We start from the raw sequence: 19,074 nt of genomic DNA, 5'->3' as shown, positions 1-19,074 counted from the left end.
CAGAGCAGAGTCTGTGTTGAAAGAGCTTGCTGGAGAATTCTGATTGGCCAGCTGGAGAAGAATGACTCCGCTTCTTGGAATCTTAGATAATCTCAAAGACAAAGGAGATATTAAATATTCTAGTCCAATCTAACTACTTTATAGACGAGGAAAATAAAGTCGGCAGAGGAAAAGAAGTTGGTAGTCCATAGCTTGGATCTTGTTTGGATCTGAAGTTACCCTTTTATATACTATCTATCTGATTTCCTTCAACTTAGATTTCCTCGTTTGTGGGGTAAGTATAATAGGACCTATCTCATTGGGATGTCACAAGTATTATGTGATAGAATTTATAAAGAGCCTAGAAGAGTATTTGGCATCTTCTGAAGCCCACAGTAACTGTTAGCGATTACCATTTTAGTATTTCTTATTATTATCCTTATTTCTGCGTTATTTCTTACTCTCGTTGCTTGACTTAGAGGGTTGTTTGAGGCTTTTTTCCTTTTAAAAAGCCACAGCTTTTTCAAAATTGAATTTTTCACAAGCATTAGGGCATATAAATGCAGAAATATACCTGTCCTTCAAACTTTATGACCTTTTATTTAAAGTAAAATTCAGAACTTTAAGCCCTCATGAAAACCAGAATGCTTGTGCAGCTTCATGAGTGTGCCCCTAGCCCACACAGTCCTTTCTGCCTGGCATGCCCTCCTTCTTTACTTAGGGAAACACTCCTCCTTCAAGGCCTCGCTCCGTGTGGCCACCTATGGAAAGACTACAGCTTGGGTTCCTACCCCTCCTTCCCTCTCTTACTGTGGGGCTTAGCATGATTTGTTTTAATTTCTGAATTTCTGCCTCTTGTCTGCCTGGTCAGACTAGGAGCTCTTTGAGGAAAGGAGCCATGCCTTATTATTAATTATTCGTGTTATTACCATTTACTTTGTTACTTTAATAGCCTCGATGCTGATCTCAGTGCCTGGTATATGGTGTGCAACAAATGTTTTGTCTCATTGTGGGCTTCTTTAACTTTACTGATAGCACACACAATTTAAGAATATAGCAAGGGTCTGTGTACTGTTTAAACAATACCACATGGAATACTTATATACCACCACCCATTAAAAAGAATATGAGAATATTTCCAGTACCTTCTAAGTGCAAATATTTATACAATTAAATAAATGTTAACTAATTTCTTGTATTTTGCTTAATGTTCTAGCTCTTTGAAGTAATCTTGAATCTTGATTTGGACATGCCCCATTCTAAGCAATCCTCCCAAGTTAACACCATCTGAAAACATGATAAGCTTTACTTCTGTATCACTTTCTACTTCAGTGTTAACAATATTGGCTAAATCAGGCCATGGACAAATCTAGAGACCTTCTTACATGATCATAAGTACTTTTGGTTGTGGTCATTCAACTCTGTCACCTGACTGTTCTCTCATACAAACTTCGTTTCAAGGAGAACTAATGTCTATTTGGTATTTAACATATAATAAGGTCTTGGTAGGTGATAACTTATTTCATCTTCACAGAAGTCTTTCAACATTCACATCGATACTCCCATTTTTGTATAACCATATATTTTCTTTTTCTCTTTTCTTTTAAGTAATCTCTGTTATCCAACATGGGGCCCAAACTCACGACCCTGAGATCAAGAGTCACACGCTCCACTGACTGAACCAGCCAGGTGCCCCTTAATCCTCCCATTTTGTTAAATGTTTATTTTTGAGAGGGAGAAAGAAAGAGGCAGAGAGAGGGGGAGAATCTTAAGCAGGCTCTGTGCTGACAGCACGGGGCTTAGACTCCCAAACCACAAGATCTGAGCTGAAATCAAGAGTCAGAAGCTTAATCGACTGAGCCACCGAGGTGCCCTGATCCTTCCATTTTTGAATTGAGGCTGAGGTCCATTTATGTCCTTGTGTAAGATCACCTGGCTGGAATATGGCAGTTGGGAATAGAATGAAGATAGGTATTTGACTCAACCCATGTGTTCTTCTCTTCACAAGTGTATTGGAGAAAATTTATCAAAAGCTTTTGGAAATGCAGATTCCCTAACTTATTTGTCAGCAAAACCAAAAGGTTTGTTCCATTTGAATGAGTCTGTATTGACTGTGATGGCCCTTGCTTTCTGCCTTCGAGAGGCAAAGAAGGATTCCAAGAAGCAAAGGTAGCCTAAAACTAAGACAACACTTTGGCAGAGACAACTATGGAACCTGTAGAGTGTGGTGCCTGACTCCTTGGCAGTTTTTTACAACCTTGGACACGTAATTGAACTCTCTCAGCCTTAGTTTACACATCTAGACAATAGGAATAATGATGGAATCTTCCCTTAGGGTTTTCATGAGGGTTAAGTGATTTAATTCCTATAATATGCTTGGAGTAAGGCCTTTGGTAAGTAGCCAGTCCATCTTAGCTGTTGTTGTTGCCAACAACACCACGATTACTAGGAAGTCAGCGTCCTGCACAGACGGTTGTTACCAGTGGAGTAAAATGAACTCCCTCCTTTGGGTAACAGAGCAGCCTCCAGGATAGCCCACAGCATGGGTAAGAGCTTTCACAAAAATATTTTTAAATATTTAGGTTCATTGCAAAGGATTAAAGCACACAGACATATACAAATGTGCGTTCTCTCTCTCTCTCAAAACAAACTATTACTTGTTTTCTCCAAGAGCACAGGGCTTGGAAGTGATTGGAAATGCTCTGGGGAACATATTTCTGTCTTGGTTTCCTCGCTTCACTCAGATGTCTGATGAGAAGCATTTGCCATTTCAAACGAGTGAGCGTGAGCAGGAGTCGGCTCAAAGCTTTATACGTGGGCAGAGCCAGGCAAAGCCTTCACCTGACATTTCGGAGCCGCAGAACCACACTCTTCCAATGGAGCTCTGCTATGGCTGACTCAGGAGCAGGTTTAAATTTTGAGACAGGGTGGAGGTGGGGTGTGATGAGTAACCTTCCAAAGCAGAGTATGTACTACAAGTTACAAATAAAGCCTGCCATCTGGTTTGAGGCCGGCATCTGCCTGGGTTCAAATCCCACCTTGGACAGTTACTAACTGAGTGACTGTGGGTATCTTATACAGCCTCTCTGAGACTTATCTATCAAATGGGGCTAAGAGTCCTGGAAGGGAAGGGGTGCCAGGCAGGAAAAGAGATGATTTGACTTTGGTTGTTATCCATCTACCTGTCAAACACTGAGTTCTTAATGGTTGTGAACATGAGCTATCTTATTCACCCCAAAGCCACTCTGGGATGCAGTTTAGGGAGTAGTTTCTAGGCCCGGCACGTGATAAATGTTCACGGGCAAAGACCAAGTGACAAAAATGAAGATCGTATAGTGTGTGCTCCTTCCGGCTGGAACACTCTCTGTATCGTACACACATACACAAAAGCACACATACACACACTCCTACTCACACACATACCTTCACACCTACTAAATAACTTCTATATATGTTTTACTTCGTAATTCTGATGTTACCTCCTAAGAAAGCCTTCCCTGACCCATAGACTGGATTAGGTACCTCACTTATTTGCTCTTATCAGACCTTTTGATTTTCATTCATTTACATATCATGCTTTATAATTACACATCTGTGTGGTGGTCTGATTAATATCTTTCTGAGGCTGCCCAGTGATTTATCTCTTTTGCCTAGGACGGAAGGGTTTTCTAGGATGCAAGGCCTTCGGTACTAAACCAAGAGATTCCTGGCCAAACTTGAATGATTGCTCGCTGTAATCTGTCTGAGGGCAGGGGCTGTGCTGTTTTGTTTAACATTCATTGCCAGTGCCTGGCACAGACTTGGATCACAGTGGGAGTTCAGGAAACATCTGTTATACCAGTAAGGAAAGAAGTATGTCAATGTAAGCCAAACTGACTTTTCTTGCAAAAGTCTGTCTTTTTCCCCTGACATTATTCTTTCTTTTTTAGGTGTTAAATGTCCCTTTTTATAAATTATCTTGATTTCACACAATTTAGAGTTGACAGTGTTTTGTAGTTCCCTTACCTTGCCTCACCTCCTTCCTGTTGGAGCTTCGGAAATCCTGATTTGAGGACTCACTAGTTTAGTGAAAAGGCAACTGGAACGGTTGGGGTCAAGACAAATAATGTTTGTCCATGTGCTAAAATGCTGGACTAAAAATTTCATGAGGGCAGAAATCATGAATATTCAGTTCATTTCTATATCCCCAGGATGAGACATAGTACCAACACATAATAAGGGCTGAATAAATATTTGTAGGATAAATGAATGAATGGATTTGCTGCCTATCCAGAAGACATGTGGGAGTAGATCTGACATGCCTCCCTCCCTTTCCCTCCCCACCCTCCCCTACACTTCTCCACAACCAGAAATATGACTTCAACACGCGTCCCTACTAGATGGATGAGAAACACGCACCATTCCAAATGAGTGAACATGTGGTCCTTCCTCGTCCGTCCAGGTTCATGTCTTGATGTATTCTCCTAATACCTGAAAGGACTTCTGTAGTCTGCTACAAACACACTGCTGCAGTGTCTTGAGTCCTAAGAACACCTCTCCCTCACCTACATGGCTTTGTTCAAGCCCTTCCCTTGACCTAGAATGCCTGCCTCAGTCCTGCTCGTCTGAGCTATGTCCTATTCCCTAAGACCATTCACTCCTGGGCTGCTCTGTCCCCCATAACATTCTATGTATTGTCTTTACCATCCCGTGGACCACACTGCATCCTATTTGTCTATTTACCTGTGGAACTCCCCTCTAGATTGGTAGATTCCTGAAGATAAGAACTCTGTGTGATTCATCTCTTTGTCCCCAGCACCCAAGAGGGGGAGATGGCATGCTATTAGTTGACTAGTAAGTAGTTGGAGAAGGAAGGGAATGTGTCACTTACCTATTACCACAGAAATGCTAGGTGACAAACACAAAATGTTAGTGACATATAAGACATGTGTTTTTGTTCACAAGTCTATCAATTAGCTGGGTGATTGTGGTGATCTGGGCTTGTTAGTGCTGGTTGACTAGGGTGATCTACTGATCTTGTTTGGGCTGTCTCTTATATCTGAGATACACCTGCTACATTTGGGTTGCTTCAGTTCTGTTGCATGTCCTTCCATCCAGCAGGTTAGTCTGGGCTCTTCTCTTTGCAAAGGTTGAGAACCAAGAGGGAGAGTAGAAGCACACAGTCCTCTTGAGACCTAAGTCTAGAAGACTGGTGGTATGACTTCCATCTCATTGTGTTGGCCGGGACAAGTCACGAAGCTGACCTAGATTCCATGGGTGGGGACTCCACCTGTCAGTGAGAGGAGTTGTAAAGTCACATTGCAGAGGAAATGGACACAGGGAGGGGTAGAGTGGGGGACATTTTTGCAATCAGTCTACCACAGAGAGGGAGCCAGCAAGGAAATGTCCTACCAGTTTCTTTCCAAAATGATCTTTTGCTACTCCGACATCTTAAATGAATGTAACAGGAAGACCTTCATCCAAAGATGAAGCCATGCCCTTCCTTTGGAAGGAATGACTTTCTTACCAAAGAAGGTATTTAATAAGAAGTTGAATCACATGGTCACAGAAACATCAGATGGGAGGAGGATAAGGCTTCTTCTAGCCCTGAGCGTCAATTATTTTCACATACTTTGCCTCTTTCTTTTCAGATCAGCAAAGACCCAATTTTTGTACCAGGTGTCTGGGGCCCTTATTTCTCAGCCATGGTCCCTGGGTTCTGGCTAAATGAAGGTGGTCAGAGCGTTACTGGAAAATTGGTAAGTTGACCTTTTCTCAATACGGGCTTAAATGTTTTCATAGCCTTGACTAGTCCATTTTGTCACCCTCCCCATTTACCCCATATATAAAATTTGCAGGCTCCTAAATCAGAAGAATTAGCTTTCTTTTAGAGCACAGCCTAACATATGGTGCATATGCAGCATGCATTTGCCAAAGGAATAAATGTTGGTCCAGGCACTGGTGACTAACGCATCTTGACACCTACCTTTCATGCAAAAATCCATTTTTTTTTCTCACGTCCGTGAGAGTGATACTCTACTCTGTAAAAAGGACCATGTTGCTCTCCAGCCAGAATCCTTCAGTGGTTCTCCATAGCCTTGGGGACCTCATTCAGATAGTTTTCTGGGCACATCGCATCTTTCATGGTCCAGCCCTTCCAGTCCCACACATGTACTTGTCACTAAGGCTAGATTGCCTTACCCACAACTTCCCCATGGCTTATGTTATTCTACTCCTCTGTGCCTTTGGATGTGTTTCTTTCTCTGCTCAGAGAGTTCTTTACCACCTGGATAATTTTAGTTGTCCTTTAAGACATGACTCTACTTATAGTATTCTATTATTATTGATTTACTAATCTGTCATTTCCAGAAATCTATGAGCTCCTTAAAGGCAAAGTCCGTATCATACTTGTCTTTGCGTCAAGCTCAGTGCCTCCTTCATAGAAGGTGCTTAATAAATTTGATGAATTTGTGGGGTTGTCTAATAGGGAAGATAGAAGATGCATAAAAGTGACATGAATACTATACCAGAGGTGCAAAGCAGAGTTGACCTAAAGCTGGGTTAAAGAGCTAACTCTTTGAGGGGGAGAAAGCATTTGTGCTGAGTCTTAAAAGGTAAATAGGGACAAACCAGGCAAAGAAGGGTAGGGCTACTCTTTTAGGCAGAACTGGCATAGGACCAAAGATATGGGAGTTAAAAATAACAAGGCCTACTTGAGGTAATAGCACATAGTCCAGCGTTTAAATTGTGACATAAACTGTTCTTAGAAGAATGACTTAGGATAAAAGTTAGAGAGCTGGGCAGGGACCACATCATAAGAAGTCCCTGTAGAACATGCTCGGGAGCCAATATTTGTCTGGTGGACCAAGGGGAACCAGCAAAAGGTTGGCAGAGCGGATGCATATGTTCAGATCTCAGTTGTCCAGACTCCACCTAGCAGCCGTGAGGAAGAAGGCCTGAGGACACGTGGCTGAAGGTGGGGAGATGATTTTAGTAGGTTAGTCCACAGACAGAAAGCCTTGCGGGCTTGAATGAGGACAGTGGCAATGATGACTGAGAACTCAGGTCAGGAGAGGTCAGTGGGCCCTCAGGGAGATTACATGTGGAAGGCAAGGGAAAATGAGACCTAGGCTCAGCCAACCTCACATTTACTGTGTTACACTGAAATCATCTGTTTATGGCCTGATTCCTATACCGACTCTCCAAATGTTCAGCAGAGTTATAGTGGTCTGATCCAAAGCTGGCTATGGATGCAAATCACCATTAGTTTCCATTTCTTAGTATATTGCTATTTTATACTTAGCTGCCTCAGGTTCTCTTTCACCGTCCATGGAAGCATAGATGGATGGCTAGATTCAAAGCACATGTTCTGGAGGAATTAAATGGATTAGGCCTTCATCAGGCCCTGCTTTTGAGGAGCTCACTGTCTAGTAGGGAACCTTAGTGACTATAACATAACATCTGATTGGTCTTAATAACCCCATGCTAGAGAAGTTGAGATGACACCACTGTCTGAAGGTGCCATGGGACTCAGGCTTTTCATTCTCCTATTTTAACTAGTGTCATGTGTTTACACAACTCTCAACCTGGATATCCGTTCTTCTCTGTGACATATTGAAAATCCATTACTGAAATATAGCCCTTTTCAACCCTGCGTCATAGTATAATCACCCTTCGCAGACCCAGAACTCCTGGATCACACAATCCAGAGACTTTGTGTTTTTTTTTTAACAAGGATCATGATCCAGTAAACCAACTCTTTGTGCAGGATGCATTGTTCGTGCAGCTGTCCATCAACAGGTTTTCAGAGACTTAATATGCAAATTGAACATCTGTGTCAGTCTGGAAACACTCTTCCCAGTATTTGGCTCAAAGTTTGCTCTGTTGCTATGGATATAAGCCATCTTTTCCCAAACATTATGACATATCTTTGTGGATAAGAATTGGTTCCGCTTGTTTCATGAGCCCTGAATTTAAATAAAAAATGTGACCTCTTTTTCGCCATTAATAAAATCTTCATAATAGTCTACTATGACTTTCGACGGGAGTCATGGAAATTGTTGGCCCTTCTGTAGTTAGTTGATTTTGTGCCATCAGCCAATCAAGCTGCGTTCAGAGTTCCACTTTGGGCAATTCTACTTCTATAGTTTTATTGGCCGTAGACTAACCTATGGGTTATAGACAGCAAAATCTTAGGAAATCTAAATGCTCACATGATGGGACAAAATCTGAGTCAAGAACAGAACAGATCACCCAAAGCATCAGTCCAGAGAAGACAAGCAAAGAGACAGAAACAACCTATAAAATAGATAAAATAAGAATAATAATGATAGTAATAATAAAAATCACATTTAATTGAGTATCTTTTTCTGTGGACAGGACTTATATATATAATCTTGTTAACTCCTTGCATGATATTCATAATCATCACAATGCCTGCCATTCATTTTTAAGGCTTATTTCCCAGTCTCAGTGCCAAGAGCTTTGCATATACATCTCATTTAATTCTCTCGAAACCCCTGTAAAATAGGTACAGTTGTTGTCCATATTTTTCCGATGAAGAAGAAAAACTCTGGGTAGCAAGCACAGCCCCGGGAGATTCTTAGTGCACCATCAGTGGGCTTTTTCTGTGGCTCCTTTGCCTTCCTTTCCTTTTACTTAGTCTCCTCAATTCTGTTGTGAACTCTGACCTCTGGTTCTACAACACATTGGTTTCCTAGAGAACACTGCAGGGAGGAAGTTACATTTTTTTATGTTCTTTGTCTCAAATGCACATCTCTGACATGCTGCGTCTGTTCCGTTATTGCATTGTCCAAAGTACATTCTAAACATGCAGTCACAAACATAACCACCTGAAGCAGAAGAGGAGAGAAAGGAGAGGAAGAGGGAAGGGAAGGAGGAGAAAGAGAAGGAAAAGAAAAAAAAAAAAAAGAAACAAAAAACTACCTAATCTCTAGATTTGCAGGGTGGGAAGCTATTTTGTCTCATTTTTATAATTAAAAAAAAAAAAAAAAGAAAGAAAAAGAAAAGATCATCTATCCCAAAGCAAATCCTTCATTCCAAGCATGTGAATAGATTGCTACTGGAAAACAAAACAAAACAAAACAAAACAAACTCCATCTGGTTAACTTCAGCATGAAGAAAAAAAAATAGAATAGGATTTCTTCTGGCTTTGTACCTCTTATAGTTTCATTCGACTGAGACTTGCATTCATTTTCCACTCATTTCAAACTTGTGCCACTCATACTCATTTCCTTTTAGAAGGGCACATGCCTCCATCCTGTGGATGATTGATTTTAGTGGCATCAATTGGGCACCCATCAGGGATTGCCTCGTGCTTGTCAATACTCTCTCCAAAATAGTTGTGCAAAAAATATTGCTTTTCGTCCAGACCTTTTTCATAGAACACCAACCCGTGCAGTCACCAGATGCTGAAACTGGTTTCCAGCTGGACCGTGGCCATCCCTCCAAACACTCTTGTCTGTCTCACTTGGAGTCATTTTCATTGGGGGAGGTGTAGAGTGAGGGAGGCAAAGTCAAATTTGTGGCTTTGGCTTTCTGGGACAGGTAGGCTTGGGAGAGGGTTACCTTTGAATTGTTTGAACCTAGAATTTAAATTTATGAACTTAAGCTCCAGGGTCACCATGTAGCAAGACGTTGTGTGCCCAGAATTCTGGCATTTGGGAAGCCTCTCTGTCCCCTGCCTTATCCCCAGTGCTAGTCAGCCTGGCCCTAGCCTCAGGAAGTCAGTCAGTCTTCCATAAGTGGGTGTACAAAGACCTTGCAGCGTGGGTGCATGGGGTGCATGGATGGAGATAGTGATTTCACCCCTTCCATTATGTTGCAGTGATCACACTGGGCCAAGCAAGAATACAGTCACACGATTCCTGTCCTCCAGTAGCTTATCATCTAATGGGAAGGCTGGATAGAGACCTGATAATTATTAGTTAGTGTAGCACATAGATTGTGCTACCCCTGCAGCCTACTGGGAGTATCTGCTATGTGACAAACACCTTCAGGCCCTTTCTGATCAACCCAGCCTGTCTGTGTGGCCAGTGTTATTACGTCAGTTTTACGGTTCAGAACAATGAGGTAACTTGATCATGGCCTTAATAGTTGTAAGTGGGGAAGCTTTGATTCAAACCCAAGTGGGCTACCAGAAGCCCCAGATCTCTCCAGAACCGGACCTGACTTTTGTGGAGCTACATTTTTGAGTTTTTCCTACACTTGTCTTATATAGTCCCTTGAGAAGCAATTACTGTGAGTTAGTAGGACTTTCTTTTCAAGTATATTGAAGCAAATACAGTTGACAGGCTTTGTAGGACCATGAGAGAAAAAATGTTATGTGTATCAGTATTGACAGATTCTGTGTATAGACTTAGGTATGTCCCCAGCATTTCACATTGGCTAATTGAAATGACTTCGTGGATACAAAGACCTACCCTGGATAAATAAACTCTTCTGTGTTCCCTCCCACCCATGCTTTCACTGTATTTTTTGTATACGCACCTGGATTCCTGCACAGCTCTCTGATGACCTTCTTTCTTCTAATCCTTCCCTCTCTGATTCTTTTGTCTTAGTGTGTCCCGCTCAAACAAGGTACTATAGACTGGGTGGCTTATATACAGCAACACTTTATTTCTCACAGCTGTAGAGGCCAGAAGGCCACGATCAAGGCAGCACCTTGGTTGGGTTCTGGTGAGGATCCTCTTCTGGGTTGAAGAAGAAGTGGAAGGGGAGGACTCTGGTCTCCTCAGCCCCTTATAAAGGCATTAATCCCATTCATTAGGGCTCTACCTTCATACTTAATCACCTCCCAAAGGCCCCACCTCCCAATACCATCGCTTTGGTCGTTAGGATTTCAACGTGTGAATTTTGAAGGGACACAACATTTAGTCCACAAAATTTCAACTATGTGTTGAAAGCACATAGATGTGACCCTGTCACTCTTGACACCTCTCCAGTTATCTGTAGGATAAAGTCTAAACTCTTTAGAGTGATGTTTGTTTAAACAGCCAGTATTTATTGAGTGCCTATGTTCATGTTACCATTCTGAGCGAGAAATGGTGACGAAAATAGCTTCTTCTGCACCCCACTCCAAAAATCTGCCCCTTGTCAAGCTTACATTCTAACAAGAAGAGACGGGTCATACACAGTACATAGAATGAGAAAGCCATAGAGTTTATTTTATGGTTAAAGTCGTTAAAAGTAAAAGAGGAAGTAAGCTTATGGATTCAGGTGAGCAGTTTGCAATTTTAAAAAAAGGTGGTCAGGGGCGCCTGGGTGGCTCAGTCGGTTAAGCGTCCGACTTCAGCTCAGGTCATGATCTCACGGTCCGTGGGTTCAAGCCCCGCGTCAGGCTCTGTGCTGACAGCTCAGAGCCTGGAGCCTGTTTCAGATTCTGTGTCTCCTTCTCTCTGTGACCCTCCCCCGTTCATGCTCTGTCTCTCTCTGTCTCAAAAATAAATAAACATTAAAAAAAAAAATTAAAAAAAAAAAAAGTGGCCAGGGTAAACCTTACTGATGTGACATACAAACTTAACAAGGAGAGGAAGGAAATTCGCCATTTGGAAACCTGGAGGAAGAATGTACCAGGCCAAGGGAACAACCAGTGCAAAGGTCCTGAGGGAGGATTGCCTGCCTGCGACATTACAGGAATAGCAAGGAGGCCACAAAGATGGAGCAGAATGACCCAAAATGAGAGTTGTAGGGAATAAGTTTACGAGGTAATTTGGGACTATATTATTGGTCACTGTGAAAATTTTGGCTTTTGCTCTGAGGGAAATGGAAAGCCACTGGAGAATTATGAGCACAGGACAGGTATGACTTAGTTTTTAAAGGATCATTCAGACTGCTGCCTGACTGCTATGTTGGGAATAAACTGTGGGATGGGGGGTGTGAGAGACAGAAGCAGTGACACCCCAAAGAGGCTTTTGCAGTAAACCAGCTGAGAGATGGGGGTGATGGCAGTGGAGCTGGTAAAACGTGGTCGTATTTGGGGATGTATTTTGAAGGTAGAGACGGTGAGGTTTCCTGATGGATTGGATATGAAAGGTGGAGCAGAGAGAGAGAGGTCACGGTTTCTGAAGGATAGCATTGCTATCAATGGAGAGAAGATAGAGTCAATGTCAAGGAGGCGGGGGTGGGGATTTCAGAATTACCGTTTTCTAACTCTGGTAACTGATACATTCTCTGTGTTGATCCTCAATTATTTGTCTTCATTTGAGTAAAGACCACCTCATTTATATTTTTATCAAAACAAAAAAATTGGGATGAATTCTTGACTCCCCCCTTCCCTTCTCTGGCCACATCCAGTCAGAAGGTCCTATGGATTCTAAGTCCAAAATGTATAACATCTCTCCATCTATTTTTTTTTTTAACCTTCTCTCCCAGCACCATCAGTCAAAGCACCATTTTCTCCGTCCCAGTCTATGTAAAGTGCATCTTTTATACACAGTATATAGTTGGGTCTTGCTTTCCTGCAGTCTTGTAATCTCTGATGTTTACTCTGATGTTGAAACTACCTACAATTCAACGTGAAGGTGAATGTTGTTGGATTTAGGTCTTCCATTTTGCTCTTTGTTTTCTGTGGTTCTGGTTTTGTTTTGTTTTGTTTTTGTTTTTTTCTCTCTCCTTTTCTGCCATCTTTTGGATTATTCAAATATCTTTCAGTTTTCTGAATTCCATTTAAATTCTTCTATTTGGTTTTTAGGCATGATAGTTTGAATTCCTTTAAATGATGTCTTTGGGAATTATATACAATAAACGTCATGAACTTTTCAGCCTACTTAGATTATATATTATAAACTTCATGCAATATAGAAAAAGCATTCAACTGTGTAGTTACATGCTACCCCCCCAACTCTTAAATGCTATAAGTCATAATATGCGTGACGTCTACATGTTATACATCCAACAATATAGTAGTTGCTGTGTTTGCTTTATTTTTATTTTTTTAAGTTTATTTATTTATTTTGAGAGAGAGAGGGAGTGCGTGTGTGTGTGAGCAAGGGAAGGGACAGAAAGGGAGGGAGAGAGAGAATCCCAAGCAGGCTCCATGCTGTCAATGCAGAGCCTGATGCAGTGCTTGATCTCATATGCAGGGCTCAATCTCACAGACTGTGAGATCTCGACCTGAGCCGAAATCAAGAGTTTGTATGATTCTTAACTGACTGAACCTCTCCAGCACCCCTGTTGTTTGCTTTAAATAACGCATTAGTCTGCCCAGGGTGCCATACCAAAATACCATAGACTGGGTGACTTAAACAATAGACATTTATTTCCTTACAGTTTGGTGGATAGAAGTCCCTGACCATAGTGCTAGAAAATTAAGTTTCTGGTGAGAGCTGTCTTCTTGGCTTGTGGACAGCAGCCTCTCCCTGTGTCCTCACGTGGCCTTTTCCAGGTGCATGCATGTAGTGAGAGAGCTTTGGTGATCCTTGCTCTTCTTATAAGGACAGCAATTCTCTCATGTTAGGGCCCTATCCGTGTGACCTCGTATGACCTTATTTACCTCCGTAAAGTCTCTATTTCCAGTCACATGGAAGGTTGGGGCTTCACATCAGAATTTTGGGAGGATACAATTCAGTCCCTAATAAGTCATACGTATTTCAAAGAAATTCTGAGAAGCAACCATTATCTTTTGCATTTACCTACCTGTTTACCATCCCCGTTGTTTTTTTTTCTTTCTGAAAATGTAAATATCTAATATTTTCCTTATCCTGGAGAACCCACTTCAGCATTTATTCATTTCTTGTAGCTGTACTGACAAAAAAGAAAAAAAAAATAGGTTTTTTTTTTTCCTTTTTTAGTGATTTATTTTACCTTCTATCTTGAGAGATATTTTTGCTCAATATAGAATTCTTGGTTGGGGCACCTGGGTGGCTTAGTCAGTTGAGCCTCCAACTCTTGATTTCGGCTTAAGTCATGATCCCCGGGTCATGGGATGGAGCCCCATGACGGTCTCCACATTGAGCAGGGATCCTGGTTGGGATTATCTCTCTCTATCTCTGCCCCTCTCCCCCCACTTGTGCTCTCTGTCTCCCTCAAATAAAAAATAATCGTGGTTGACAGATTTTTTGTTTGTTTTTCTTCAGTGCTTAAAGATGTTACTATCTTGTATTCTGGCACGGTTTTTTTCTCAGGAGAAGTCCACCATCGTTGGTATTGTTTGTCCCATGCATACAGTATATTATTTTTCTTCTACCACGTTCTTGATTTTCTCTTAACCTTTGATTTTTATTATGGTGTGCCCAGACATGGCGTTCTTTGGATTTATCCTTCTTCTCCCGGATTTGCTAAAACTTCTTGAATTTGTAAATTTCTCTCTTTCACCAAATTTGGGAAATTGTCAGCATTTATTTATTTAAACATAGATAAATACTGCATCCGTATGCCACAGCAGCAATATAAACAGCACCACAAGATTAATATACCTAGAAGACAAAAGAAAGTATTTAGAACTGTGGTTCCCTAGTGACCTAGCAAGATCCTTTCCACAGACCCAGAAGTTGGAGTGAGAGTAAACTTCAGCACAGGTGGTGGCTCTTGACAATACATTTCCTAATGAAGTAATAAGAAACACCAGCAATGTGAGGCTAGGAACAATAAGACAAATGTTTTATAGGTAATAGATATGGCAGATCTTCATTTAGCAACAAGAGTAGAGGTGTGGTTCCCATGAATCTGTACCACCCCTGGCTTAGGTATTTTCCCTGGGGGATGATACTATATATTTGCCCCTTAGTATCATCAGAGGGTGTGCCTGTATGATATATAGGCATCTCCATTGCACCCATACTCACAGATCTACCTCATTACCAAGGCCCCGTGTGCTCTTATTCCTCATACTGTGACTCCAGTTACATATATTTGAGACCCTTGGGCATTGTCCCATAGGCCCATGAGGGATTTTTTCCCCCCAGTCTCTGCCTCTCTACCACCCCTCCCACCTCTCTCTCTGTCTCCTTCTCTCCCTCACTTCCCCTCCTTCCCTCCTCCCCCTCACAATTAGGTACTCTCTCTGGGTCTCTTTTCAAGTTCATTGACTTTTCTCTTTTATCTTTAATCAGGGTGATGCCTATCCACTAAATATTTCGGGTATAATATTTATCAATACTAGAATTTCTGTTTTAATAGTTTTTGTTTCTTTGCTATTTCTTCTCTATTTATTGATTATGAGAATATTCTCCTATCCTAAAGCATTGTTAAGCTACTGATTTCATTTTTTTTGGTTTATTTATTATTTAAATGTTTATTTGTTAAGGTGAGCAATATTACATTCAACAATGTCAGTACATACCAGTGCTCAGATCAAGCAACAATATTAATCTTCTTCTCACCTCTCCTCCTTTTTTAGATATATAGCAAATTTTTCTTCATGTTGATTTTACTTTGTTTATTTTTTTATTTTCAGCATATTTTTTATTTAAATTCAAGTTTATTAACAATGATGTAGTCTTGGCTTCTATTTTCAGTATAATTAACGTACAGTGTTATATTAGTTTCAGGCGTACAATACAGTGATTCAACAATTCTATACATTACTCAGCGCTCATCATGATAAGTGTACTCTTAATTCCCATCACTATTTCCCCCATCCCTCTACCCACCCACTTTCCCTCTGGTAACCATCAGTTCCCTATAGTTAGGAGTCTGTTTTTCGTTTGTCTCTTTTTTTCTTTGCTTGTTTTGTTTCTTAAATTCCACATATGAGTAAAATCATATGGTATTTGTCTTTCTCTGACACTTCACTTAGCATCGTATCTCTATGTCCATGCATATTGTTGCAAATGGCAAGGTTTCATTCTTTTTGATGGCTGGGTAATATTCCAGTGTGTGTGTGTGTGTGTGTATTTACATACATACATACATACCACCTCTTCTTTATTGGGACACTTAGGTTCCTTCCATATCTTTGCTATTATAAATAATATTGCAGTAAAGGGGTGCATAAATCTTTTTGAATTAGTGTTTTTGTCTTCTTTGTATAAACACACAATAGTGGAATTAAGGGATCCTATAGTAATTCTATTTTTTATTCTTTGAAGAACCTCTACACTGTTTTCCACAGTGCCTGCACCAATTTACATTTCTATCAACTGTACATGAAGGTTCCTTTTTCTCCACGTCTTTACCAACACGTCTTTATTTCTTGGGTTTTTTTGTTGTTGTTGTTGTTGTTGTTTTTATTTTAGCCATTCTTACAATAGTGAGGTGATTATCTCATTGTGGTTTTGATTTGCATTTCCCTGATGATGAGTGATGTTGAGCATCTTTTCATGTGTCTATTGGCCATTTGTATGTCTTCTTTGGGGAAATGTCTGTTTAAGTCTTCTGCCAAATTTTAATTTGATTATTTGGTGGGGGGGGGGCTTGGTGTTGAGTTGTATACATTATTTTATTATTTTACTTCTTAGTTTTCTTTTCTTTTCTTTTCTTTTCTTTTCTTTTCTTTTCTTTTCTTTTCTTTTCTTTTAATTCCAGTGCACTTAATACTGTGTTCTATTAGTTTCAGACGTACAATATAGTTATTCAGCAATAACACATATTAGCCAGTGCTCATCAAGATAAATGTACTCCCATTCCCCTTCACCTATTTGTATGAGTTCTTTGTATATTTTGGATACTAACCCCTTATCAGATATGTCCTTTGCAAATACCTTCTCCTGTTCAGTAGACTTTTAGTTTTGTTGACTGTTTCTTTTGCTGTGCAGAAACTTTGTATTTTGATGTAGTCCTAATGGTTTATTTCTGCTTTGGTTTCCCTTGCCTCAGGAGACAGATCTAGAATGAACTGCTGAATTCTTGCCTTCTAAATCCAGTATCTGTGTCATCTCAGGGTCATTGTCCATTAAATGGCTTTTCTCATAAGTATGGATTACATTTTCCTTCTCTCCATATGTCTAGCAATTTGGGATCCTGTCTTAAACATTATGATTGATATATTGTAGAGACGCTGGGTTATTCTTATTTCTCTGAAGAGTATCTTTTTGTTTGTTTGTTTGTTTTTAACAGGTGGTTTATTTGGTTGAACTCAAACTCTCAAATTTTGTCTTTCTTGTGATGGGCACCTACTGAAATCTCTGCTGAATTTTTTCAGCTTTAGCTAGGCTGCCTATAATGTAGTTCAGAGATCATCCAGAAGTTAGGGTAGCATTTGTATGATAGGGTTGAGCTTCCTTTCCATGGCCACTGAATCCCCTGTGCTTACTACAACTAGAACAGAGTAAATGTTCAATAAACATTTGTGGCATCTACCAAGAACCTAATCTTCTGAGGCCATATGTGAGTATTGGTGTGCCCATTTTCCACTGACAGGCAGAGCTTTGTGAGAGCAATGACTTTAATTTATCTTTGAATCTTCAATTATTACAGTGATGCCTAGCACAGGGTAGCTATATATCACATTAGTTTCATGAATAAGTGAATCAATTAACAAACTATAAAAATGCACAAAGCTATTAACTTTGATGTTGAATGAAACTAAAGTAGCTCTGCATTAAATCAGAATTTGTCCACCACCTGTAAGTGAAGCGGTTCTATCTAAAGCTAGTATTAAAGTTAAAAAAAAAAAAAAAAACAACACAGTTTACATTTTCTTTCAGGAATGTTTGTTGTTCTTAAGAACTGTTCAGTGTTGAAACCCACAATTCTTTCCAGCAACATAAAAGAAATTATCTAGGTTGGGCTTTCTTCTTCCATTAGATTTTTATGAGAGTTTCAAGTCTGGGAAAAAACAGGCAAAATGTTTTTGCTTTGAGATAAGAAGGCGAGGTAAGGAAAGAGTTGGAATAGCCGAGATGAAAAAAAGTGACATTTCAGGTAAATGCAAAAGACAAAAAGGAGTTGTGGCAAGCAGTGAACATTTCTCTGAGCCTAATGATTTTGTTATCTGCAAAGTAAGGTAAAAGCCTTGAGACTAATACATGAAATTGATTTTAATAGAGAAAAACCCCACATGCAAGAAGATAGCTGTGTCCTAGCAAAATGATCATAGAACCTAAAATTCTGGAATTCAGAAGTCACCTGTGTCATGTGTTTGTCCTGCCTGTGAACTCTGTGCCAGCAGTTTTGATATCTCAGGCAATGCGGTCCTCTGTGTAATTTTCCAAACACTTGGCTATTTGTCATATTAATTTCTTAAATGTTGCAGAGAGAGAATTAGAAACGGTCCTGTGTAAGGTCATTCCCTGAGCCAGAATCGACTGCGGTCTTAGGAGTCCCTGTTTGTGTTCTTCCTGTCATATCAAGAGTTGAAAACCCAAATGCCTAAAGGAGTCAGACAGCATTAAAGAATAAAGACAAGGCAAACAATTTGTTTTTTTTACTTCCACAGAGAAGTTTTTCTTTCAACTCATGGCGCTCTAGAGAACATTTTATGTTCCTTCCTTTCATAGAGAGATGGGCATAGAGAAATAGATCTCTCCTACAAGTAAAACATGAGTGCAGTCATGATGAGGAAATTGGTAAAATATGGTGCCTGTTGTTGGGGAATGGTGGAGACCAGTGGTGCCTTCTACATAGTGAAGGGTACAGTCCTATCTGAAGGGATCAGCTCCAGCTGACTCTGGCCATGGGGAAATATGTGTGGCCAGTGTTTTACATATGCCAGTTCTTCAAGAGAAACCAAAATCTGGATTTCAAGTGGAATCTCCCAATTTAAAAATATTGGCTGATTTTTTTAAACATTATATAACACAAATAAAATACATATGCGAGCCAGATGTCCCCTCATACTACCCATCTATGATCTCTGTGTTGTGTTGTTTTTCTGTTTCTCCCATGTTCCAAATACAGATGGCACCTTTGTAAGGAAGGACCTAAAAACCCAACCCTCATTATATATCATAAGGTAGCTTTTCCCTCTTGATCTAGAAAGCCATCCTGAAGACCTGACTCCATCCAGCTCAAGCTTCCTACCTATCCATATAGTTTGTAGACTTCTCTGCTTGCTCTCAGAGCTGAAATCTGAGAAGATGGAGGAAATAAGAAAGTAGTCATAAAGTTAGGCGAGCTCTGTCTATATATTTCTGAGGCAACCGCTTGGCAGATACAGTCATTGTGGTTAAACTGGTTGTTTTACCGAGAAACAAATAACCACTAATAGGACACTAT

At 40.4% G+C, this 19,074-nt stretch overlaps 1 protein-coding gene across 13 annotated transcripts in view; it reads left to right on the top strand.

Annotated features, from left to right (window-relative positions):
• Positions 1-19,074, top strand: part of FGGY (FGGY carbohydrate kinase domain containing) — a 416,420-nt gene that overhangs the window by 270,230 nt on the left and 127,116 nt on the right. For all 13 annotated transcript variants that reach the window (XM_053894721.1, XM_053894712.1, XM_053894705.1 and 10 more), the window contains one exon: positions 5,610-5,717. In XM_053894721.1, coding sequence (XP_053750696.1) covers positions 5,610-5,717 — 108 coding nt within the window. The remainder of the gene's footprint in view (positions 1-5,609; positions 5,718-19,074) is intronic.

This window comes from Panthera pardus, unplaced genomic scaffold, assembly GCF_024362965.1.
Source record: "Panthera pardus isolate Hobbes unplaced genomic scaffold, ASM2436296v1 HiC_scaffold_11, whole genome shotgun sequence".
Taxonomy (NCBI): domain Eukaryota; kingdom Metazoa; phylum Chordata; class Mammalia; order Carnivora; family Felidae; genus Panthera; species Panthera pardus.
The sequence above is the reverse complement of the archived record's forward strand: the minus strand, read 5'-3'. Positions and strand labels throughout refer to the sequence as shown.